This window comes from Cryptomeria japonica, chromosome 2 (assembly GCF_030272615.1).
Source record: "Cryptomeria japonica chromosome 2, Sugi_1.0, whole genome shotgun sequence".
NCBI classification, from domain to species: domain Eukaryota; kingdom Viridiplantae; phylum Streptophyta; class Pinopsida; order Cupressales; family Cupressaceae; genus Cryptomeria; species Cryptomeria japonica.
The window spans coordinates 264723649-264751468 of record NC_081406.1 but is presented as its reverse complement, the minus strand read 5'-3'; the positions used below and the strand labels follow the sequence as shown (position 1 = coordinate 264751468).

Sequence of the window (27820 nt, the reverse complement as noted above, 5' to 3'; positions counted from 1 at the left end):
CGTTGTCTCTGCGAAGTCTGCTCTTGTTTCATTTGTCTTTCACCTTGTAATGGGTGGGTAGATATCCCCTCTTACTTGGCTGTCTAAGGGTCTTCTGAGTGCTTCTAATATGAAATAACAATACAAAACAAACTCCCATGCCTCTTTGGTGCAACACGAACGTCCTCTAATAGCCTTCGAATGGGCATGATGTGAGGAGTTGTATTTCTAACATCACATCTCTTTCAAATAACTTGACTAATCACACACCTAATCTGTCATGTCCCCTCCCTGATCATTATATATATAAAACCTAAATGAAATAAATATTATTAATATAATATATATTCATGAAAGATTAAATGAAACTATTAAATACTTAGTTATTTATTAAATATTATTATTTAATTAATATTCATTAATAATAATATTCTGAAAATATTCAAATAAGAATAAATCAATATTATTATAAAATATAAACATTACATATAGATTGTTGCTGCTTTGAATGAAGTCTTTACACTACATATCGATCCTATCATAATGAATTTAGCCAAATAAAATATAATAATAATATTACTTAACATATCAGTGAAATCAGAAAAGTTCAAGAATATATATATATATTACTCAGAAAATCGTCTTATTCCTAAGACTTCACAACTAACTTGAGTGCAATACATATTAAACATGTATATGTTAAAAGAAAACTCTTCCCTAAAAAAAAAAGACTCGACAGCCTATTCTTGATGGAACAACAATATTACTACAGGCAGCGATTATATGCAGTAATTAGTAAGAATGCTGGTCAAGCTGCGATTTAGTTATGAGGATGCAGCGAATAGATTAAGGGCTATTAAGCATTAATGGGATGCGATTGCTACAACTGTTCATTAGTTGGAAGACCAAACGGTCAATATGATAATCAGTTATATATGTCAATTAAATATATTACGAATAATCAGGTAGAAGATAGCAAACCAATTCATATTCTAATCAAAGCATTAAGAGACATATAGTAAAGTCATAAAATAAAGGAAAGGGCACCCTCCTAAAGTACGATTTGTATTAATAGGGACATGAAGGCAAGGGACATCCCTTGTGCAAAGCGTTGGCCATAAGAAGAGACACACCTCTTCACTCGGTAGGGAGAATATTAACAGCAAGATCAATCTCCAAGGGAAGGCATCGAAGGAAAGGAGAAAAGAATAATAAGCTAGGAAGGGAAAACTACATTGGTGAAGATAAGAGGAAATTAAGGAAAGACAAAGAGGGCGACAGCAGTTACATCGCCTGGAAATTTCTTACGGGTGTAATACTGTCAATAAAATAATAATACTGCTAATTACTTATAATAATAATACTGAAATAATGTCATAATAATAATTACATACTGGTATGATACTGCTAACAATATATCGTATGATGCTGCTAATAATATGTTGGATGATGATAATACAGTTGAGTACTGTTAGTATAGGAGGATATATCTAAATCCCATCATCCTGTTTGGATCTCTCTCAAGAGCAATTGCTGTAGGCACATAATCGATTGCATAAGGAATGTAGAATACTTAATCTAATATAATCATATAAGGAATCAATATATATGTATATATATAATCTGCAACCATCGATCAGATCAGATCAGAACCTTTATTAAGATACAGGCAGTAACATCCTTGTTCTTGATGGTAAGCATGGGAATGTGTTTGATATGTATGCTTAATATAAGAAGCACGATAATGTTATTATACAGAACTTAATAATAATATAATAATAGAAAGTAATATAATGATTATGATTATTATAATATTTTATAAGAACTGGTCTGCAGTAAAATAAATATTATAATACTATCTGAAAATAAATATAAATATATATATACAGAAATAGTAATTTGAATGAACATTTTACTAATTGAATTATGGAATATTGCAGAATTGATTCAGGTTAAGATAGTTTTGTCTCCTAATCAGTTTAGTTTAAGTCATAAGTATAATGAAATAGATTAATCATGGTTAAAGCAGTCTAAACATAGTACGGGACATTACATAATCAGTTTATCTTTTGTTTATGGACCATATCATTAACTTAACTAATTATTCTTTGATCGATCTGATTGTTCTTCCTTTAGACAGCGATACTCTTAATTATATTGTTCCTCATGTCTAAGGAAGGTTTTTGTGTGATTTGTTTAGCAATCAAATGGGTTATTACACCCGTAGTGATTAGTTCGCAATAAGAAGTGGATGTGACCCTTTTGCATGCATTTTCTAACTATCTAGTGCAGTAACACTTAAGCCCTTTTAGAATATATGCTGACAACTGGGAAAAGGAAAACTAATGCAACCCATACTTCAATCTGAGTCCATCCTTATCTTGTTTCACAACCACAATTGTGATCACAAGCATCCCATACCACTTTTTGTCATCATCAACAAATGCATAAGTATAATAACTCACAACACATGCAACTATTAATAAGTTTTCCATAGCCCACTAAATCTTTGCATTGGTGGATTTTGACATCTATCGCCTACATCTTATTGGTAAAAATTGGTCCAACGAGGTATGGGTAGTTCCTACCATCTATCACAGGCATGTTATTGGTGAAAGCTGGCTAAACCCCATCATATTGTGGGTAGCTCCTATCATTTACTGCTTGTGTGCTATTGGTGAAAGCCAACTAAACCCTCTGATATTGGGGTTAGATCTTGGCATCTATCACTTGCCAAGATAAACTTTTGGGTATGCAGCTCTAGTGCCACTTTAGGAAGTTCTACATAATTTACAGTTTTTTCTCCATCCTTGATTATTTTCAATAACATCCATTCCCATAGAGCAGACCATACTTTTAATAGATGTGTTTGTTAAATATTAATTTGACAATATGTTTTCATTTATAAAACACTTATAGCCTGTGATATCTATGTAAAGCTTGTGGTTTTCATGCATACATGTCTAAGAATGTTGACTAAAGCTTTATTAATGTATGGTAGAAAGTGTATATATTAAAGAAGTTCTTCTAAAGATGGCCTCAACTAAAAACGAAAGTTAAAAACACACCAGAAGACAATGTCACTTACACCCTTATACGTGCATTGAGACATGACATTGATAAAGACCATTGACAATAGACTTGAAGTTGGCATTGGAACTATAATATCCCTTTTTAGAAATTGACCCAAGTTGAAATCCAAAATGCCCATCATGCATTATCCATGGGTTTTGAGATTTTTATGCGAAGGAAATAGGATTAAACTTGTATTAAAGAGAGCCCCAATTAAAATAAAAATATAAATAAGGTCTCTTATAATTAAATTTTATTTTAAAATAATTCCTTCCAGATATTATTATAGAGTCATGAAGGAAATTTGAAGAGTTATATCTTTTGGAGGAAAACTCTATTTAAGAAAGGACAAGCAAGGAGGAGGAGGCATTTTGATCAACCATTTCTAGTTTAATTTCTACTCCTTGTAAAAGCATTGGACTTTGGTTCAATTAACTGGAGGACAACAACCCTATAGGTCTGGAATAGGAGAACAAAAACCCATAATTCCTTGGAGTGATTTCATAAAAGAATCACCATTATTAAACCGTTGAAATTTCAGTTTGATACTAATATTACACTTTGCTGAAGGGGGGCTGTGACTACTGTAGTAATTCTGCTTTCATTTTGGACATAAATATATTAAGTTTGTAGCTGTGATCTACACAAATAAGGAGTGTGCTAACAGATGGTTACCATCTGCCATATAAATCAGTGCCATTAGAGTATGATAATGGTTTTCTTATGATTGTTGGTTGTTGTTGGTTGTGGTACATTACATCATAGGTACAGTGGTGAAAAAAAAAATCATACAGCCAGTCACTAGGTTCCACATATATAAATACATCATTATTTTTAGGGTAGCATTGGAACTTGGGGCATACATTAGATATGGTGTATTCATATGATATATGCAATTCTCATACTGCTGTCATTACAGCAATCTGAATCTAGATTATGGTGCACGGCCCTCTAAAATCACTGTTACAGCCTGGACATTGATCATTGTGTTGACTTCATTATTGGTCCAGGTGTCAAGGATTATAAGATCTTTTATTATTGAGATTGCAGGATTGCTGGGATAAAGGTAAGTCCATATTGTATGCTTCATAACAACCTTGTGTTACTGTTCCATAGATCAATTTGCCTATCAATCAAAGTAATCGATTTATTGCATCAATATTCTTCATTTTCAGACTTTAGCTAGTCTACAAATCTCGTCCATATTGCTGTTTATTTGCACTGTACTATAAACATGAAATATTTCAATTTGTGTGATCATAAAGTGCCAAAAGGGAGGGCATAAAATTGGAAAATAATAAAGAAGTAATAAAATATTCCTTAGGGATGGATTAAAATTGGGTAAATGTCATGAAACAGAAATACTCCTTTGGGTATATTACAGAATCACTCCCCAATTGAATTGTAGAACATGCATCATCTTGCACCTTGGGTACCTATCTACGACAAATTAAAATTGATACCTTAAGGGGATATGATACCATAGTTTAAAAATTCGAGTCTCTACTAGCCAACTCCAGAGAGAAACTGGTCTGGCAAGTAACTCACCTAGATAAATGCCCCAAAAATTGCGTATTACTCATTAGTCCATGCCAAAAACTCACTTTGTGGAAAAATAAATCAGTCTCTGCATAAAAACATACAAATTTGTCATTTTTCATATTCTTCCTTTTGAGCTTTAACCTTTTCAACATATTTGAGAAACTATCCGTTTTTTGCAGTTGATAGTGTGTATTGAACTCATTTATTGATCTATAAATGGAGGAAAACAACTTATGAGTCCTCTGGATTCAGTATTATGCTTGGATTTTAAGATTATTTTACAAATTTTGTGTGGCCGTTTACCATTTGTAAACTTTGTTGAGTTTTTGCTGAGTCCCAAGTCTAAGTTTTGAACTATGGTTTTACTCTAGCCCTTTAATTTGACAGATAGGTCACTTGTTTTGACAATAAGTTTGCAGATTAGGAATGGGATTTGACTAACCTCTTTAAAGTATTTATTTAATGGGATTTCTTGAACCTTGTAAAACCATGTTTAAAATTACTATCTCTTCTTTGGGGTTTCCAAACATTGGATATTGAACAACATCTGTTCATAGTGCATGGAGGAAATGAAACAAGAGCTAAATAGGAATCTGAGGCTAAAATGTCTGGCATTATCCAAGATCTTGTGTTTTACTTGACATTAACTTTATCTATAGCCTACTACAGCAAGTTCTTTTTTCTTTTAACAATGATAAAAGCTGGGGTTTATCTCTCCCCGACCTTGTATCAAACACTGATGATCTTCCTCCAGCATTGGTTTCCTTTCAATTTTGAATTACTCTATTGAGCTAGCATTCTATTTTGTTCATCAGCCTTTAGACCAAGTTTGAGATTTATGTGCTAAACCTCTTCATTTCTTTGTTGGTGCAGCATATACAAAAGGATTTTGGAAACAAAAGGTTCGATTAATGAAGTAAATGAAATAGCTCAGGTCTGTGTGGGTTTTCAAATATAATGGTTACCATTTTTGCAGTACTGGAAGTTGGCTATCATTATGTTATTTTAATGTGCTGTCTTTTCTATATCTGTTTATATGCAGCTCCGAATAATTTTGAAACCAAAACGAAGTGACAAGGGTGCATCAGTATTATGCAGTGCACATCAGGTGTTGTTTACTTTGATTCACTACTAATATCAGACTCTGTACAGAGTTTTAAATTGTTTCTCATCTTAGTCAACTTGTTTGTACAGATATGTTATCATGTACTTGGCCTTGTACATGGGATATGGACACCCATTCCACGAGCTGTAAGTAGTTCTTGAATTTATGCTTTGATGATTGATATACTACCATGTTCTGTTTATCATTAATATATTGTTAGAAACCTGCTTATATTGGGATTCTGTGTTTAACAGATGAAAGATTACATTGCAACCCCTAAGCCTAATGGTTATCAAAGCCTTCAAACAAAAGTTATCCCATTTTTAAAAGAGAGCACCTTTCGAGTTGAAGTACAGGTAATGCACAATTATTATTCATGCTTTTTCACAAGGCTTTTTCTGTTCTTTCTAATTGTCTGCTAATTTGGTTTTGAGATAAAGCATGGCTTTTCAATTGCTACTATCCATGAGAACACTAATGCTCAAACTGCATAATTTAATGGAGAATATTGGTAAAATGTCGTATTATGTAATTGCTATGTGAAACATATACTTTTCTTCAGTTTGGTTGGGTGTGATACCTCACAGATCGAGGCTTGTTATAGGGCATGTTGGATATAATGAACTGCTGCACCCAAAGTATTTATTATTAATTTAACATAAAATCAATTAGCACATTTAAAGATGCACAAATTAAAAAAGCGTAATTGACTGGGTGTAGTACCACAAACTTCCCTCTTGATTATTCCATTACATTGCATACACAAGTGTATAGCTTTATGGATGTCTAATTTGCATAAATGCTAAAACAGTGCACTTCGCTTCTGCAAGGGTAGAACATCGCTATTTTGGAAGCACAATCTATAATCAAGAGAAGCTCCCAAAAGTGAAAAAGCTAAAGCTTGCATTTTCACAATCTTGCCTTGTTCCTTACCCTGTATATCTACATTACACAAAAAAAACATAACTGACTATTTGTACATCCTCCCTTAATATTTATTTTTGGGTAGGATGGTTCATAAAAAAAATCCATTTGTCACTTTCTCAAAATTGGAAGGAAATCAGTCATGAACCGCTTCAGTTCTTCCATACTTTCCTACAATAACCAAAAGTTGTCACTCTTGCTGAACATAAGCTATACCTTCCTTTCCTGCAATATCTATATGCAGAATTTTGTGAAGTAATCCGTTTCAAATCTTTGAAAGCCATCCGTTTCAAAGAATAGGATCAAACCTATAGATTACAAGTTACATTCATATAGGTCTTCTCCAATACAATTACAAGTTACATATAGGTCTAGCTTAATTACAAGTTACATTCAATAGGTCTTGTCCTATCCACAAGTAACATTATATAGGTCTTGCCCTATCCACAAGTTACATTATATAGGTCTTGCCCAATATTCATAGCAAGCTATAATTACATGTAATCCGAACTTAGCTATAATTTCAACACTCCCTCTTAGCTAGGGAGGATTCTAGCCAAATAACAAATCATCATGGACCTTTCCATGATATCCATCTTGCATTGCCCACAAAGGATGGATTCAAAACTTTATTATGTACACCTACAAGAAATGAATACACACAAATATATAAATACACATCATGAACTTCTTTCATGATATCCACCTTGCATTGCCCACAGAGGATGGATCCACCTTGCATTGCCCGCAGAGGGTGAGAAGAGGTCTTACACCTCAAAACTTCTCTACTGAGAAGAATAACCCGCCACCTTGCTTTCCGCAGAGGGTGGAGGAGGTCTTTCACCTCAATCTTCTCCTAGAGAAGGATCCAATGTCACCTTGCCTTGCCCGCAGAGGGTGACTCCACCTTGCATTGCACACAGAGGGTGGAAGATGCAACTTAATGCATCACTAGGACAAAGGCTCCCTCTCAGCCAAAGTTGTGTTCTCCACAACTCCAAGTCTCTCTCTGAAGTACACAAACTTCTCTCGAGCAAGAGGCTTGGTGAGAACAACTACAATAGTGCTGACATATTTCAGCTGAATTGCACTTTTCTGTATCATATCACAAATGTAGTGATAATGAGATTCCACATGTTTTGACTTGTCATAAAACACAGGATTAACAAACATCTTAATACAATTCTAATTGTCACAATTAATGACTGTGGGTTCCCAAGGTTGCCAAACAACTTAGCAAGAAGCTTTGTGAAGCCACATTGCTTCACACTTGATGCAATGTACTCAGCTTCCGCTTCCGCTGCTTCCGTTGTACTCAATGCAATTGAGGACTGATACCTGCTGGCACAAGAGATCACGACTGAACCCAACCTGAAAGAGATTCCTAAAGTGTCCTTCCTGTTAGTAATACATTCTTCCCAATCAGAATCAAAGTAGTTTTCCAAGGAAATGACAGTGTTGATTGGATACTTCAGCCCGTAGCCAACTGTTTCTTGCAAATATCTCAGGATATCCTTGGTTGCAACAAGATGAGCATGCTTTGGTTTGTTCATAAACTGGCTGATAACAAATGCATCAAGGATCCAATCAACTGTCTGTACTCTGATGGATCTGCAAAAATGAACTCAATTTCTTCAAGTTAGTTTCCATAGGAGTAGACATAGGTTCGCAATCCATCATTCTAAATCTATTTAGTATACTTCCTTGACTTAGAATAATTTCATAAGATCTTTCCATACTTATAACCCTGGAAAGTAATGCATTAAGCCTAAGTCCTTCATTTCAAACTCTAAAGCTAATTCTTTCTTCATGTAGAGATGAGACTATTTTCACGAGCTAGAAATAAATTATCCAGAATTAGTATTTCACCAAAAAAATACTTTTAAAGTAAAGGTTAGAATCAACATCATTCTTGCAAGATCCTAAACTAATCAAATACTTGTCAATCTTTTCATACCAAGCTCAAGAAACTTGCTTGAGGCCATAAAGAGCTTTTCTTTAATCTGCACACATGAGATTATCTATCTTGATTCTCATAACCTTCTAGTTATTCAATATAGACAACATTAAGAAAACAGTCTTTATATCCAACTTCCAGCCTGCAGCATTAGCTATAATGGTTCTAATATTAGTATATCTAGCAGCAAGATCAAATGTTTCCTTATAACTATGAGCTACACATCTAGCTTCATATTTTCTCAAAAAATTCCATATGGAACTCCCTCTTGATTCTTAATATAAAATTGTGGTAATCAAGTCTCATGAAGATTGCATAATATAAGAATCAATCAAGGAAGGCAGCCATAAATCAAAGATGAGAAATGCCAATCTTTTCCTTACTTCACTTTTACGAAATGGACCCATAGCACAATCATTATGATCATGGCATACCTTCAAGTGAAGAAACCAAGCTCCCTCTTAAGCTTGAAGGCATGGTAATTCAAGAATCTCTTGAAGAGAAGCATCAACATGATTAAATATCCCAATAGAATGAATTAACATGTAAAATAACTTATCTCTTTATTGACTAGACTTCCACCATTGACAACATATGCCAAGATTGCTCAAAAGGATATTGCCAGTCTATGATCAACTTCAATCATAGTGTAAAGCTACACAACATTCTTTAAATGTAAAATTGTTTTCCATAGTTGAATAACAGAGAGTTAGCTGTGCCTGATCATATCAGAAAACTAAGGCAAGTGTATGACTTCAGAAAACATTTTACAAAATCCATAAGCAAGGTATATAAGTCAAATTGTCTTTCCAGCCAATGCGTAAAATCAGATATGAGTATCAACCACTCAAAAGGATACACATTGTAGTTGAGCACAAGCGTATGATCAAAAACCAACTTCAAGAAGTTAGATACCTCATTCATCTTAGGTTTCATCATCAAGAGAATACTTACTTCAGAAAATGTAATAGGCAGTATGCTCAAATTGAAGAGATAATATCACAATGAATATTATGTGAGGATAGTGAAAGCCATGACAGAAAATGCATTAGAGCTAAAGGCAATCCTCTACACAAGAGGAGCAGAGCAATGTTAAGTATAACAAAGATCATGAGAGCTTTACGAAGAGCTGATGAGAACCAAGAGTTGCACAGTCACAACCCTACATGACAACCTTATCCAAACATAAAACACTCATAGAACAGAAAATACAGTCCATACGATGTTAAAAGATTTGATGCAAATCAAGAGACACATCATAAGAGTATATAATTCCAGAGCAGCAAGACTATTGAGCATTTCAAGACTTAGATATAATACGGTGCATCAGAACTATGCAGCAAGTATCATAAAGGATGAGATCATAATATGAAGATAGTAAGGCCATCATTAGTCATAACTACTGAATAGGATGACTAAGGCATCTTACCTTTACATGCCTATCACACCAATGATTAAAGGACACTATTCATTATATGTTTTCAACTAATGTTCCATATTTCTAAATCTCCTATAAATTTCATTCATCTTTCAATCTTCCTATTTATGCTTGTTGGTATATCCATCAGGATACTCCTAGTTTTATATCTGCAATGATAATATTAAGTGTCAAGGATGATATATTCAGATCAATGCATCAAATTGGATCATTGCATATTCATAGCAAATCACATCAGGAAGGATGAGAGATAAACATACGAAAAAATAGAGAGTAAGACAATCCGAATACCAACTTCAACAATCCGAACTAAGGATTAGAACAAATTCTTAAAGCAAGAACAAAGTTCGAACTAGGGCGATAGTTACAAACCTTAGGATGACAATTATACCACCCTTATGGAATAAAAGAAATACTTAAGATCTGAAGCTAGAAGGAAACAAGTGCACAAACCAACATATGAAGGCACTCTGATGAAATAGTTAACAAGCAAGAGAACCCTGTGCACTAGTTAAGATCCCAAACTGTAGGAAGGAACTAATACCAATAACGACAAGGCAAGCAGATACGAGTCTCCAAACCTTTCTTAACAGAGGTAAGCAAATGAGGGTAGAGGAGTAAGAACAACTATATACAAAGATTGAACCCTTCATATTCTTGTTATGTCCCCATCGATGCCCTCAATTTGACAAGCAGGTATATTGTCCAGATTAATTGCTGATTCATGCTAGCCCTAGTCCTGCAAAAGAAGTAATACAAGATCTACCTTCAAGCTGTTAAGCTTTATAGAAGGAACCTGCTCTGATACCATGTTAGTTTTAGGATCAGATTGTAATATATAGATAGCAAAATCAGAAAACCAAAAAATCAATGCACATAAAGAGCACCAGAATACCCTGGGAAAACCTCCCACGTGGAGGTGAAAAACCCAGCTATAATCTCAAATCTTATTATGACAAATCAGTACGAGTCTTTACAAATCTGCTTCAACACTTGAAGCAATCAGAACTGCAGAATATGAACAGTAGTATGGAATACTCAAACTAGGGCATACACAGTAATGAAATGACTTATCTGTAGTACACTTGAATGCTGATTCAAGACACCATTTGCAGATCAATTCACTGCCTCAAGAAGGTTCACTGCCCTTTGTATCTAGTTTGCTGTCCTCTGAATAAGGTTCGCTGTCCTCAAGGTGGAGTTCGCTGTTTCCAGAAAGCAGTTCGCTGAGCATAGAAGATGATTTGCTGCTGATAAGAATGTATTCGCTGATGACTGCATGGATTCGCTGATTACTGCTGAATGAATGTATTCTCTGATTGTTGTTGAAGGAGATCACTGTGTGGAAATGAATGTATAATAAGCATGAATGATGCTTTGTATATATATGTGACATAGCCTCCCAATTTACCTAGGTCGGCTTTATTGTTTTGGCGCCAAGAATAGGATCAAACCTATAGATTACAAGTTACATTCATATAGGTCTTGTCCAATACAATTGCAAGTTACATATAGGTCTTGTTTAATTACAAGTTACATTCAATAGGTCTTGTCCTATCCACAAGTTACATTATATAGGTCTTGCCCAATATTCATAGCAAGCTATAATTACATGTAATCAGAACTTAGCTATAATTTCAACAAAAGGTAGTGTTGCAACGAATTTTGCCTTTGCTCATTCCTATCTCTAGCAAAATTCTATTCCTTCTCCTTCCCAAGCCATAGTTAAGCAAACTCACCCTTGTCTATTGTCGTATCTCAATGAAGCTCCCTGTTTCATTTAATTCTGCAACCTCAGAATCTATTTTTCTAAATTCCTTTTGATCTGGGCCAATCCTCTGTTATTCATGTTTAAAGTCTCTTATTTGATCATGGAAATGCCAAGGGACTCAGACACCCTTGAGATTCACACCATTTATTGAGCTTAGTAGTCAATGTTTTGTTAGCATGTCCAAGTCATAAAAAACCAAGATGGTGACAAGGGATTGAAATCAAGAGCATGACCGAGACATTCATACACTCAATCAATACAAGAAGACTATCTGTGGGGCCTTGATCAGGATTAAAATGTGTTTGACCCAACTTCAGTAGGGCAAGAGAAGCTATGCAATCTAAAAACAACCATTGTACTGTTTGGATTTACCTTGATTCACGGGTCACTGTATAGCAATGGGCCTCACAACTTTAATCTCAGTGGTCTTCTATAAAACATCATTAACATGGAGTAAAACACATTTAAATGGGATAATGGAGATCCAACATCAAGTGCAAAGATTGAACAGATCAAGAGGGTCAGGACCAGGATGACCAGTAGCTGCTGGCTCGCTAGTTTATAAGGAGTTATTGTTTGTTAATCAGAAATTGATCAGATGACTTCAATAATTATTTGTATTTCAGCCATAAGACATACACTGAACAACTAATATTGAAATATCAAAACACCAATGCTACATGATGTGCACCTAGTTAACAACAATAGGAATGAAGAGACCTGGAGACTATTTCCCACATATGGATGAAACATTGGAATTGAAATGAAGTCAGCATTATGGCAGAATTGACAAACATAGGAAAGAAATAGCCATGAAAGCTTCACCACAAAATGACAAAATTATCAAGATATGATTACTTACCCACAAAATTGAAATGGAGAGGTCCAGTACGGATCAAGAACTTATTCCAATCGAAGATGAAAAAATTTATTTGTTACACATTCATCACAAAAGAGGAAAACCTGTGAAAAAACTGAGTTTTGAGACAAGACTTTATGAGCATACCCTTTAGGTTACTGATAGGTTATGCAGTAGCATGCAGGCCGAAATTCAATTGTTTGGAAGGTGAAAGCCTACTGACCTCAAGAAAGGTGCCCAAAAACATCTATTTAAGAATTCTTTTTAGTTCTTTGAGTTAGAAGAGAAGAGGTATTGCAAGGGAGAAAAAGGGAGATTAGAGAGGAGTTCAAGAGCATGTAATTCATTGAAGTTGTACAATGTCCCATGCTGTGTGTGAATCAATCTCTTTCCAGACTTCTACATCTTTATGTTTCCTTTAGTGAATCAAGGATGATATCCTTTCTTAAAAGGAAGATCAAATCACGATCTATGTACAAAGGCAACGAGGTTGTAGCACTCTCTATTTGAGAGGAGTTTCAAATAGCTTCTATGCTCCAAGAGAGTATCCCTATAGTGCCATTGGAGAATATAGCATGTCGTTGTGCAGAAATTCTTCCTACATTGAGTTTCTCTAAGGTAAATCTTGGTGCGTTTAAGTGCCTTCCAATTGCATTTGTTTTAATAGATTACTGAACACTGGATTTTGCCTTCAAAAGATGGATATGAATTCTGATGAAAGCTATAAACTCCTTGAACCTCAAGATTATCCTCAGTGGTATCCACAGATGATCTATGATAGTTTGAACATCTGTCATCATGTTATTGTATTTGCCACACTTGTATATTTGTAATACCCTTATGATAACAGCTCGTGAGTTTTCTTTCCAATAGAAATTAAAAAAAAAATGAATAATTGGGCAATTGAATATGGTTGGGTACCTAAGAGGAGAATTTATCTAAGATTAAGAAATCTTTTATCATCTTGATGGATAGCTTTCTTTCTTTTCAAATCCATTCACTGCTTTTTCTAACTTGCTCAATAGATAAGGACAGAAGAAATGGATCGGATAGCAGAGAAGGGCATTGCTGTACATTACAGTGGGAAACGGATCACTTCTGGTTCAAATGGAAGTGTGCGATCAATCTCCCTGAACAACGATGACATTGCTCGCAGGGTATTCAATCAATTGTGCCAAATTTGTGCTGGTAGTGTAGGAGTTTTTCATGTTTTCTTATTACCTTTACATTATATCAGTAAACCTAGAGAAATTATGACTATTGACATGTGTGAAATTGGTTTGGTTCTAATAGTTGGAGGCTTGTTTATTTTAGCAGGTAAGTTGGCTTAATGCCATTAGAGAATGGCAAGAGGAATTTGTTGGCAACATGAGCCCTAGGGAATTTGTTGATACAGTTACAGTTGATCTCCTAGGTAGTCGTGTTTTTGTCTTCACCCCAAAAGGAGAGGTTTGTATGCTAGAGATCTCTAGAATTTAGAATGTTCTAATCTACACATTCACACGCTTCATGGATTTGTATGATAAAATTGCTGCTTATGTTGCAGATAAAAAATCTTCCGAAGGGTGCAACTGTTATTGATTATGCTTATCAAATTCATTCAGAGGTCGGCAATAAAATGATATCTGCAAAAGTAGGTTTTCAAGTACATATTGGTTATTTTGATCAACTATATTCCTCTTTTTCCTTTGAAATTGGTTAGTTAAGTTGTGATATATCATTTTCTTGGAATGTTTAAAGAACTGTTCCTTAACTGGGGTTGCATTATGTGCAGGTCAATGGAAATGCTGTGTCCCCATTTCATACACTTGCAAATGCTGAAGTGGTGGAGATAATCACTGATAATGTTAGTAATGTTGATGAACTAGTTGAGGCAATTCCAAAAGCTCTAGAAAACTTTACTCTTATGGTCTTTATGTTGTTAAACTGAGCAGAATGAGTTCAAAAGTACATTTGAAAATCTTTTTTTTGTTACTCTTATTAATATAGTTAAATAATAGGACCAGATTTATGTGATGAAGGTCTATGGAAAATGATGGTTGATGAAAGGAATGGAAATAGGTTCAGTGAGTGATTTCCGATGGGATCTAGGTGAGAATGTAATTTACTTTCAAAACATTGGAAAAGCAATGGCAGCCAGACAGTACAGAGAAAATTGAGGGAATAGAACAGTACTTCATTTAAAAAACCATAAGTGAGCAAGTATAGAAAGAAAATGAATAACCTTTGCCATTCATTTGATTACTTGCACTTGAAATAGCAAAGTGTAGGATTCCATCTATCGTTACAGTTTCAATTGATATTATTTGTCTTGTTCTGGCTACAGTTGTAATTGTTTAGATTCACACTCAAGCAGCTGATGCTTTCTGAGTCTGTCAACAGAAATCTTATTTGGAAGAGAATCCTATGTTGGAAATTAGGTCTACTTGCTATCTACTACCTAGTTGAAGAATAAAATTTAATCGTAATATTGAGATTGTACTCAGTGTACTCTGTAAAATTTAATTCTCCGAAAAAATTCGTTATTAGTAAAAACTAAAAAATGTTCTGCCAAGAGCAGCAGAAACCAACTGAATAAGAAGATTTTAAAGTTGAATCACTATTAGGCATTGCTGTAGCTTGTGGTTAGCAACAATGCGTTGGATCTTAGAGATGCAAAATTTAAAGACTCAAATATAAGTTACTGGTCTTGGTACTGGTTTGGGTTTAGGTTCAAGGGTTCAGCCAATTTTTTTTGGGGGGTTGGGTTTGTTCATACAAAAACAAATAAACATCAGAATATATACATATTCACAGCAGTATTTAAGCTCAAAATACCACACATAGTATCATTTGTTGTATAATAAACAAAATCACCATAAAATAAAAAATATTACAATGTCAACTAGTCAAACTTGAATGTCATGATATATATTATTATTTAAAAATAACAATGTCAAGTATCAATAATCAGCCATCACTGATCAAGCATCATCGTATGGGTCTTCAAATATATTCATCACCATCCATATTAGATGATCTAGGCATTGGTAAACTAGAACCACAAAAAGTGCCATTGGCGCTGACACTAGCACTAGCACTAGCACTAGCACTAGCAAATATATAGTTGGATAAACCATATTATTGAAACCTAATAATAGGCATTGTACACTAACTATATCATGCCCATAAAGTTATCTTCCAAACAACAAGTAATAGGCAAGCTATAGAGGTATCTTTCAAATAGCAAGGAAAACAAGTAAGCATCAAGTAACATCATGGAAGATTGTTGAATTTGATATGATATTGTCGATGAGGAATTGTAGGCAAACTTGGAAGCATAGTTTGCAAACTTGGAGTCTACTCAATGGGGGTCTAGGGCAATCACGGGGGTCTAGGGGAACATCATTTTAATTTTTGCAGTCACTCACAATAAGAGAAATGACTTTTTCTTTGTCCTTCAAATGCATTGGAATCCACATTTTAGGATTTGGGGGTGTTTTTGGATTTTTGGTCAAATTAGAAGTCAAATATAATAAAAAGTTTGTTAAAAAATTGTGAATTCGTTCTGTGGACTGTTGAGTTGCGGTGTGCTCGATTAACCACAGGCAATGACACAGCGTTGCCCTCCCAACCATAGACAATATACTGTTATTGTGTCCCCTGAGCACAACTACGTGACAACCTACTTGTCTTCTACGCTCTGCTATGAGCATTCAATTTGCTTATTGTGTTTAATTATTCGATGAATGAATTGATCTGGATGTGTATATCGAATCAATCCTTTGAGAGACAAATGCAACACATATATATACCCAAACATAGATACCTTCAACCATCACGACTTCTCCACAATTCGGGTTCTAATCAACACGCCTCATATTAGAACCGATTCACATCTTAATCGGTTTAGTACAAACATAATTAAATGTGTCTTATAACCCAAGGGTGGCAGATTACACATGATTGGAATATTTAACAAATAGAAGCAAATCGATACAATTAAATTGTCTAAGGCCGAAAAGCCAATTAGATAATTTAATAGTCTATGTCGGCTCACAAAGATTCTGACCGATGCTATCACATTAACATGGATATGAAAACCCACCAAATATGGTGTGGGTTTGCTTGGGTTTGTCTTGGATGGACCTATTGATGTGTTTTTTAGGACACCTTGAACACAGAATAAAATACTAAGTATTCTATCCTCTCTTGAACATGTAGTGTCCCCTTTTTGGGATTTACCATAATTCAGTCCCGAGACAACAATTCCAACTTGAGGTGAGAATTGTAATATTATATATGGATATAATTTTATCAAATCTGAAGACATTTCATTATAATATTTAACTTAAAATTGTAAGAACAATTCGGTGATAGAACTTATCTTGATAGTTTTCTCTCATTTGACAATGGATTTATGCTGATCATAAATCTCCTACGTAACCCGGGGACGCTTGCCTGAGCTAAAATCCCTCGTCCCCGTACCGGGGACGTTTCAGGGACTTGGGGACGGCCAGGGGACATCCCCCTGCTGTCCCCCAAATTGCAAAATCTGTGGGAAATGTCCCGGAAACTTGGGGACGACAGTGATTCTCAAAGGGGACGCCCCCTTGTCCCCCCCCGTTCCCTAAACGTCCCGGGGACGGCCAGCCATCCCCCTTTTCCCAGCACATTTAAAAAAAAAAAAGACTAAAATGCTCAACAAAATCATTTTTTTAATTTTATTATAGGTCTGTAAAACTGGATTTTCACTAATATGATGGGTAAACATGTCTGGATCACTTCCAAAAGCACTTAGAAATAATGAGCAGCAGCCTAGTAATAAATTTCACAAACACTTAGAACTCGGTAGTGCGTAAAAAAGTGGTTGCAGGTCTGCAATATTGGACTTTTCACAAATATGAAAGGTAAACAGGTCTGAATCATAGCCAAAAACACTCAGAGATATGAATAACATCTTGGTATAGAATTTCACAGACAGCCAAAACTTTGTAGTGCATAAAGAAGCGGTTTTAGGTCATAATAGAAATGGAAGACTATCAAAATATCCTCCAACCAGAAAGAAACAATGAACTACATGCAAACAAGTGCTGGCATATTGACAATGTATTTTCAATTATGAATGCATATTGAGTATCGACAATGAATTCTGAATTATGAATACATATTGAGTATTGACAACGAATTTTGAACACAAATGTGGTATGCTAAGGTTCTATAATGTACATATACCGCTTTATCCATGTTTTCATATGAATATAATGTATATATACATGCTTTATCTATTTTTCATATGAACATTTAAAATCTCCCTAAACATTTTAAATTTTCCCTATATTTTATGTAGCCATCCCCTTGCCGTCCCCAAAATTGGCAAAAAAATTTGCCGTCCCGGAAACTCGTCCCACATAGTAAATCTCCCATAAAGCTGATTACTATCTCCTTACAATTCTGCCATAAAACTCTTCACTATAAATCTGTTACAACTCCTTATATCTGATATAGCCTGATCATAAATCTGTCATGAATATTTATTATTATCTCAAACTCCTTATATTCTTCTCATCTAATCTGCTATTTGTCTTCTCATGCTCTCTTTTGAATCTTACTCCTCTTTAAATTTGAAATAATGTTACCATACTCCTCCTTCCTAAGTCTGCAATCTATCTCCTTATCAATAATACTTGGTACATACGTTTGGTTGTCTTTGAAATCGTACCCGATACACATCATATTCAAATCTGCATCTTACTACTTCTTCATACATATCTGCATAAGATAATCTTCTTATTAAATCTGCATGCATAAACCCGTAGATACCCTGGCATATATCTTATGTATGTGTACACATACTCATCTTTACTTTTTATTTTCATACACCTCATTTCATTTTATTTCATTCTTTATTTCTTATTTCTAGATCTGCTCTGAATACCTGCTAGACATTGAATGATATTTCCTTTTCCTAAATTCACAGCACACACTCCATACCCTTTTATTCAATGCTTCATGCTAGTCTTATATCTCATTTCCTCCTATGAAATGAGATGTCTTTTTGTATAGACATGTCTTTTGTTAAATGCCTTTTTATTTATTTCATTAATCGTTGCTCTAACACATCGCTGACTTAGAAGTCTTTAATTAGACATGACTTTTCTTTTTGATCGCTACCATAAGACATTCAAACAAATAGCTTGTTTATATAACTTGCTGCACAATATAACTGGTTTGTTAATTAGATATCTTTGTAAGCAAACTTGTGGTTGGCCTTGGTAAAAGTCAATTGTTGTTTATCTTTAAAAAACAAAGCACTAACTTTATCGCTGATCATATTCACTTTGAGGAGTCGTTTCTTTGATAGTCTTATATATTGATGCTCTCTCTGCTCAAGTCGTTGTTCCTCATATCTTAACATTGACTCCTTGACATTTTATATGTCTTCAACATAGTCTTTGCTATAATGTAATTGCTGTAATTACTTTGTAATATATTAATCCTTTATTAATAGAATCACTGCTCTCAAACATGTCTTTCACATTAATATAATCTCAATTTAGATTAATGTAGATTTCTTTGTTAATGTAGTCATCCACTTCATTTATAAAGATAATACAAAGAGCTTTCTCAATATCATCAATACTTGACAGAGTCTTGTCTGGGGACATCGCAGAACAAAGAAACCTCATATGCTAATAATTATGATCAAATGAGACAACCCCAAGGTTTACAACGCAAACAATCGACTTTATGCTCGGGATAGAATCAGTGATGTATGATGTGATATTGCTGGAAACACATGGGGACTTACGCTTATGAACACAACTGGAACATGGAATCTAACTCAGAAAATAAAAGGGGAAGGGTTTAGAAAGTCTATTCTACTCCTAACAATGAAAGAAATAATTGTTGACTCAGTGACACCAAATCAAGATTTGCTTCACCATGAGGAAACAACTACACAAAGATGGTGCAATCTCCTAAGGATAAGTGAATGATTTTCATATCACCTATGCACACCAACATTACGAACAATGAGCATATAGCAATTGAAGTTAATCTTTTAATCAAGTTCAGCCTGACCACACATTGTAATTTGACCACACATTGTAATTTGCAATCAACAAACTCCAAGTGGTATGAACATTAGGTTTCACCATTCATCTAACACATCTAAACTATGAGAAGTAGAGACCATGCAACAAGTTGAAATAGCACACAAGATCCACCATCTCTTCAATGAAAATAGTATGTTTATTACAACAAGCCTTGACAACAATCTCCTTTCCTCCTACTCTATTGCTACTAACTATCCTCTATTGATCCACTACGAATTATTAACCTTTACCAAGGTTGCATGGGTACGGGGGTACTCGGAGACGCAGGAGACTGGTACAAGTACTGGTATGACTATTTTTTCAAAATAGGAGACGGGGGTACTTGGAGACGCCAATTTTTTTTTAAATATAATTTAATAATTTATAGAAAATCTGAAAATATAATGACATTGAACTTTCAAAACGAGAATTACCATTAACTTTGAAGTTTAAGTACACAAATGTGAAATGAGTCAAATCAAAATGTCATACAAATGTTTGAAAATGGAGCTCACGTCGGTGGTTTTCGCTTTTGCCCATGCATCGCGTCAATTTTTTTGACTTTTGTTCGTGTTATTTAGGGTGGAGACGGGAGGGTTCGTTGACGTGGAGTCCCCTATGCGTAGAGACGTCTCCTGACGGGTCTCTAGTGCGGGAGACGCGTACTAGTCTCCGGTTCGCATTCTAGGGGGTTGGGTTTGGGTACCCATGCAACACAGACCTTTACAAATGAGAGAGCTGAGCCTTATATAAAGGTCTCTTTACAATTCAGTGGCTTAGATTGATTCAAGATCAACGGTCGAGATTACATGACAAAACCCTAATTAGGGTTAGTTTCAACTAACTCCATTTGACCAATGATAAAATTTCGAAGTTTAGGACACGTCCTTTCTTGAATGTGCACTAATCGGAAATGAGGTTAGGTATGAGAAACAATATTTGATGAATCGCCATGTGTCACTTGCTTCATCCTTGAATGAGTATGATACATTGAACTTGGATGTGCTAACTTGTCACAACTTGATTGGCTTGATGATGAATGGATGCCACCTTTGTTTGTCTTGTAGATCATCACAAAGTGTTTGTGATTGAGACATGTCTCTTGATACTCTAACATTATCCAGCTGCTCAATGTGATGTTGATAGGAGATGGGGCATATTCCCAAATTGTATCATCTTAGTGATCAACTTAATTTTCTAACTTTGCTTAACTCTTTCGAAACTATCTCTCCTTGATCACATTTGCATTTCAATCCTCTGACTTGGGAATCTCGCCCTTGTGATATACTTTACTTTGAACATCTTGCCTCTTGATAGTCCTTGGCCTTGAAATGTGAACATGTGCTCGATGAAGTATATGTTTGATGACATGTGATCCCGACTCTCCTTGTTGTTGACATGAACTTCTCCATGCTGTTTAGGTTTGATCATCCCTCTATAGGGGTATCCCCATGTGATACTGGCATTGAATCTTGGATTTCCGAAGGAATTTCTAGATATTTGCAACCTTTTCATCATTTAATTGCTATGCCTCGAATATCTTGACATTATGAAGCACCGTTCCTCTATCATCGTGAAGACCTTGATGGTAACCTTCCTTACTGTTGATGAACTACTCATGATGTTGACTTGCCTCTCTCTTGAATCTTGATGCTAGCCTTGTATAACCTTCTTGTACTTGCTGATGAAGTCTTCCTCTTGTGGTAGTTATATCTTTGAAATTGCGATGCTTGAGTCCTTTATGTGATTGACCTCTTTCATCTTCCTCATGCATGTAGAGCAATCCAAGTATAGCCTTCTTCATGTTGCACTTGCTTCATTCGTCTTCATCATTCCATGAGCTTCCCCTTGTCATGATTCCTTCCTACAAAACAAAACAAGCCGTGAATTAAAATCTCTATAACATTGAATCGTCCTTACCATTTCACGCCAACTAAACTTGTTAGATGCCTCCCATAAGCGCATTTCATGTGTATGCATACACAAACTTGTGCACAAATACCATTCATTGCAGGTGAGGGCGCAAACTAGACATCCTACTGCACAAGACCCTAGAGCACATTTGATAGCTGTGTATGCACAGAAGCGCATGTTGGCGGGATTTAGGGGGTCAAATGCACAAGGCGGGATTGAGGCTTTAGCTTGCACAAGCTGCAAGAGCGGGTTTTGATAGTACGCATGCACAATTGTGATGAGTGCATTGTTAAATCATCTTCTTGCATATGTAAATGTTGTCCTTATAAAGTAGCGTGGTCTCCTTTCCTTCATATTAATGCATCTTCTTGCTTCCTTGTATTGTTAGGTCTTGAACTTGTGAGTCCTAGATTAGCTAATGCTAAAGTCTTCATCCCTTCGCTCCATGTCTTGCATATATCGCCTGAAAAGAGTAAGCACGATGAATCATAATGAGATCCCAAGCAAGTGGAATGCAAAAAAGGTTATAACCAAGACATAAAATTCAAAACCCTTGCATTTGTAATAGCAATCAATCTTCAAAATGTTATGAATATGCCCCAAAAGATGCTTCACTTTCATTTAAAATCTGGAAATGACCTTAAATCAGAATTCCTTAACTCAAGAATTCACCCCCTACTAGGTTCAGCTCCAAATCTGTCTTAAAGACAGATGGAAATACCTCTAAATTTGCACAATGTCTGATGAATTCGCCTAAGTCTGCTCGGCATATTATCATTAACAGGAAAACATAAATCAGATATAGAGCCATAAAGACTATGGGTAGGCGGGCTACAGATAGTTTTACTTTTTCAGTAGAATAAAGTAGATTTTGCCTTAGGATGAAGCAAACATAGGCTAACTTTGTCAAAGGCTAACTTTGTCAAAGGTTTCCTTGCCTAAAAGGCATTGTAAGACACATCATAAAAGGGACATGATTATTTGGAATGAAATAATGCAATATCATGTTTAATGAAAGATTGGTTGTTTCAAAATCAGGACTGTCTCTTCTGTTACTTTGGCTATTCTGTATATACTGGTTGTAATCGACATCAAGTTATACTGGTTGTTCCTAGTAAAAAGTTTGTTTCTTACACCTGTCATCTCTCCTATGTCAGAAATCAATATTTGAAATTAATAGGCAAAATTATTATCCAAGATTTTATCAATTTCAGTTTTTAAAATTTCTTTAGGCTCATAACAGATTGATACAAATTAATAATGTGTCTGCAAACTAAAATTACATATTATAAGTTATAACATGAGATTTGCAATGTTAATGAAATGAATCAGGAGGCTTGCTGGCAAGCTATCTTCAAGATGCCTTTAAACACTAAACAAATATTTCTGATACAATTAATTATAGCATAAAAAAATTAACATAGTGTTGCATACCCAATAAATTGGGACATACCAACAGTTGTGAATCATTTGTGACAAAGGAGACCCATATTTAGCAAATGACACACTTAACTGACTCTTCTGCTAGAAATTGATATCAGCTAATAAGAATGAGACATTGGTCCCCAGTTTTGAGTACTGATCTTTATCTTCTTAATAATTTCTGCTGTCATTTCTTAGAGCTATCTAAATTTATTTGTTGGTTCCAGGGTCTTTCAAGCACCACAAATTTCCAGGAGCATGAACTGTGGCTACAGTATGCAAAGACTCGAAGTGCCCGGCATAAGATAATGAAAGTGAGTTTAGTCCTCAATTTCTGAGTTTTCTTAGGTTATGTTTGTATCTTAACTGAGATGTTGGTTTTTTCGGCAGTTTTTGAAAGAGCAAACTGCACTGAAAGAGCAAACTGAAAAAACAGCAGATGATGGCAAGTTTTTGGCTGCTGACATAGAAGATATTGACCAAGAGGATGATGATGATATTATCAAAGCCATTATGCAATCCTCTATGTTACATACAGTGAATGGAAACTGTAATAAATTAGTTAGAGAGGTTGGACTAAAGCTCAATGGCAATTCGGAGCTTCTAAGGAAAAAGGCAACAATTTTCAAGCTAAATATCCCACAAATGGATGAGGAAATTTTGGTTCGATTGGAAAAATGGAAAGCTGGTAAAGTGGCAAATTGGCATGGTCTGGAAAGGAGGCCAATACAGTGGTTTAATGTATGTTGTATTGACCGAAAAGGTGAGGTCTCAAAAGAGCTCCTACTGGTTTGCATTACTGGACTTTTTTCTGACATAACTCGGTTTTTTTTTTTGTTTTTTTTTTTGCCTCGAGTGTAATGGCTGATTGTCCTGAATTTGTATTCTCAAGGAGTTTATGAAAAGTTTAATAGTGATTCTTCTTTGTTGATGAAATCTTCATTGCTTGGAATCCCTTAAATCAACTCACTTGAATCTTCCCTTACAGGAAGATAATCGTGTGTTACAAAAATTAGGTTATAAAATCATGGGACTAAAAGTAGTAAATACTGAAATTTAATTATTTATAAAAATTGATTAGAGATAAAACACCAAATGTGGTTGGTTAAGTTCTCTTAGACAATGTAGCTGATACGCTTGTCTTGGTTATCAATACTGTTAAAACTTTCAATTGTGTTAATTCCGTTATGTCAAATTAACTATTCTATTTCTTTGGATCTGACTTTGCAATCGAGTTTGCTTTATTCTTCCCATTCTTATACTTGCATGACAGAATTTTTTCTCCAGCAGCATTAGTCTATTAACTTGGTCATATGCTTCTCGCAAGTAGAGCTATGCTCAGGGATCAGGTTTACTGCTTTTAAATTGTGCTTTTCCAAAACCTACATTCCTTGATTAGGTTTATTTTTATAAGTAATATCTGAAATTTTGGATTGAAAGCCTGGTAATACATCTGTAAACAAGAGTTGCCAGTGCTGTTCTGCTCCATTTTTTTCATGTTTTAACCTTTAATTTTTTTTCCTTTAGGTATGCTCACAGAAGTCACATCAGTCCTTGCTGCAGCTGGGATTGTGATATGTGCATGCGTGGTAAGAGAATTGGTTTCTTCACTGAGATACAGGCATCTTTTTATTGATGTTCATGATAAATATGGTGTTGAATGTATTTTGCAATAATTTGTAGGCCGAAACTGACCAGACTCGGGGGTTAGGGGTGATGCTTTTCCATATTGATGGAAATGTGGAGAGTATGGTAAGATATTTAAAGTTCAATGCTGTCATTTATATTTTTGTCTTTAAAATAGTTTTCTTGACACCACGATTTCTATTAAGCCATATCTTTGTGGCCTTCAATCAAGCTGTTGGATTTTTCAGGTTAAGGCATGCTCAAGTGTTGATTCAATCCAGGGAGTTCTCAGTTGGTCTGTGGGTTGTACTTGGCATATGCCTCGGTTGTTAATCAAAAGCAGTTTTGAGTGTTGATCTCTGAGAAACCCTCTCCAAAGCCATCCAGAAATTTGTATTGTACAATAGAAATTGATATGCTGGTTCTCATAGAATTAGAGCCATTTCTTCATTATTTTGTACTATAGAAGAAGCATTGGTGGGTATATTCTAGGCCACCAAATTGTGTATCTAAAATCTGCCTTTGTATTATGCCAGAGAAACTGAGTGAGAATTAGTTTTGGGCTGTGTGATTCATGTAAGGATTTGTCGGAGATCTAGAATTTCAAGATTTTTTTTTTTTTTTTTCTCCATCAGATTAAGTCATCATGCCATATAGCTTTTTGGTCTTTTGAGCTTATATTAGCAGGTACACTTTAATAGAAAGGGTGCACCTGGAGGCGGTAATTGAAAATTTGTTCTCTGCCAAGTGTTTGGTTGGTTTACTCAACACTTAAATGCAGGTGGATGGATTGGATGTCAGGTATATGAATGTAGAGTTAATAGCTCATTTTAGCTGTTAAAAAGGTACATTGAATCTTGTATCAAATTTTGAGTAAAACAACAGATTATGAGATATACGAACATTGACAAAATGTCAAAAATATCAGGGCTTTTAGCCTAATATTTAGCTGGTGGCTATACTGTATTCGATTCATGACAACAGATTATGTACAGGTATATGAATGTAGAATTAAATTGTTAATAGCTCATTTTAGCTGTTAAAAAGGTACATTGAATCTTGTATCAGATTTTGAGTAAAGCAACAGATCATGGGATATACAAACACTGAGAAAATGTCAAAATATCAGGGCAGCATTCCAATATTTTTATGGTTTTAGCCTAATATATAGTGGGTGGCTGTTCTGCATTCGATTCAAATTCTGTAGGGGGTAAGGTATGTATGCTTCGTTTACAGCACAGTTAGGTGTCTCTTGCAAAGAGTATGGTGTAGTTCAATATTACTAATAAGTCATCTGTAGATCCAAAAACAGATTGCCCGGTATCATGGACTATGAAAGGATCCATTTCCATTTCCAACCACATATGTTTCCGTATTGATCTATGAATATCATGGATTCCGTGGTTTTATTGTTTGACTATCTCCCACAGAGTTATTATTTACTTAAAGAGCTTATTGGGACGAAACCAAAACCCAAAAAACACCATCTTTATTTTTCATGATACAAACAATTCATTCTGTGAAGTTCATGATAACCCAGAATATCTAGGTAGAAGCTCTCATAGATTAAACCGCTTTTTGGTGGTTATCTTAATAATGCATATTCTACACTTTAATTTCTTGAAATATTTAGCAAACAACATACATTCTTTAGAATAGTTCCATATAATTTCATTAAGTAGTGTAATTGTAATTCATTGAAAATTGTAGTTGTGGATTTACTATTTACTAACCATTTGCATTTATTCTATCTTAAGCAACATACGCGACATGGCTTTTGTGCAGATCTACAAGGGAAGGCAGAGGTGGATAGGCGCTAAAATATGGAATTACTGTAAAAAATTCTTATTAGAAAATAAGTAATTTTAGAAAATAAGTAATTTTAGATATTAATCTTAAATAAGACAATAACATGACTTGAGTTTTGAAAAGATGCAATATTGTATTTGCCAGTTTATTGTGCACCACAAAATGAGAATAAAATTCCATGATGCAAACTAATTTCGAGTTCAAACTATTTTTTTTCAGTTCAAACTTATCCAATTGTAACTTTTATAACTACATATAAGTTGTGTACGGACGAAGGCTCTTTAATAACATTTTGAGGGGTGGTTTTCCTTGAAATTAATTTAAAAAAAACAAGAAAAAAAAATCATTTGTTAAGAGTTTATGGGATTGATCATTGCATTGATGCCATCACTCTAAACAAATAACTTCACAATGAAATAATCACATTAAAACAACATTAATGAACCAATTTTGAATTGTCTTAAGCTTGGTGTTGGTGTTGGAGTAATTAGGACATTTTAATTAATTTATTAATTAGGTCTTTTAATTATTTTTTCATTTAAGCTAAATTTAGGTGTCGTTTGCTTTTATTTAATTAGGCTAATAATAGCTTAAGTTGTCACATTCATTATGATTGACACTTGACACATGCTAATTTAATCTATCTTTTAGGGTTTGCTTCTAGGGTTTTCATTCATCCTTTTATAAGGATTTATTTATTCATTGTAAATGTATCTTTGATCATTCTTGTGTGCAATAATACAAAATTTTCAAGTTCTTATGGATCATATTAGAGTATCAAATATGTCAAGTCCTTGTCCACATGTTTGACGAATCCAACCTCGAGTGATTTTTTTGTGCACATTGGCATTAAATGAAGGTTGTCATCGCATTTGCAGTGTTCCAAGATCCTAAGATTGATTGTTGTTTCGTCAAAATTCGAGCAATTGAAGTTTTGGATCCACTTGATTGAGAGCATGAAAATTGAGGCAATATTTAGTGGTGGCTGAAAAAATTGGGCACTTTGGTGTGAAATGGAGTACACCATCGCGCTCAAGAGGCTGAAGAACCCTAAAATCGCTTGCTAAATTGCCAAAATGAGAGTAGTTGACAATTTTTATTTTTTTTCGTTGGCATGAATTTTTGTACCATTGTATGGATTTGTACAGTGTACAACTGTACCAAGCATCCCAACTACACAAAAATCCGTGTTGGTAAGAAAAGGTTTCTATGCTTTAGACAATTTTTTTTTAATTTTATTTTTTCATAAAAAAGTTCATTTCTTTGGAGGCCACATTTAATTTCTTGAAGGCCATACTTAGTAATTAGCACACAAGCTGATTTTAT

The 27820-nt window shown here is 34.7% G+C and overlaps 1 protein-coding gene across 5 annotated transcripts in view; it reads left to right on the top strand.

Moving 5' to 3' along the window:
- The window catches only part of LOC131056102 (putative GTP diphosphokinase RSH1, chloroplastic), a 135037-nt gene extending 109295 nt beyond the window's left edge, over window positions 1–25742 (top strand). For 2 of the 5 annotated variants that reach the window (XM_057990442.2, XM_057990443.2), the window contains exons 13-25: window positions 5467–5527; window positions 5636–5701; window positions 5788–5844; window positions 5953–6054; window positions 13673–13804; window positions 13962–14096; window positions 14194–14280; window positions 14422–14520; window positions 23287–23373; window positions 23450–23822; window positions 24587–24648; window positions 24743–24811; window positions 24934–25742. In XM_057990442.2, the coding sequence (XP_057846425.1) occupies window positions 5467–5527; window positions 5636–5701; window positions 5788–5844; window positions 5953–6054; window positions 13673–13804; window positions 13962–14096; window positions 14194–14280; window positions 14422–14520; window positions 23287–23373; window positions 23450–23822; window positions 24587–24648; window positions 24743–24811; window positions 24934–25041 (1438 nt within the window). In that variant the 3' untranslated portion in view covers window positions 25042–25742. The remainder of the gene's footprint in view (window positions 1–5466; window positions 5528–5635; window positions 5702–5787; window positions 5845–5952; window positions 6055–13672; window positions 13805–13961; window positions 14097–14193; window positions 14281–14421; window positions 14521–23286; window positions 23374–23449; window positions 23823–24586; window positions 24649–24742; window positions 24812–24933) is intronic. The other 3 variants (XM_057990444.2, XM_057990445.2, XM_057990446.2) reach the window with 3 other exon arrangements.
- The last annotated feature ends 2078 nt before the right edge of the window (window positions 25743–27820 follow it).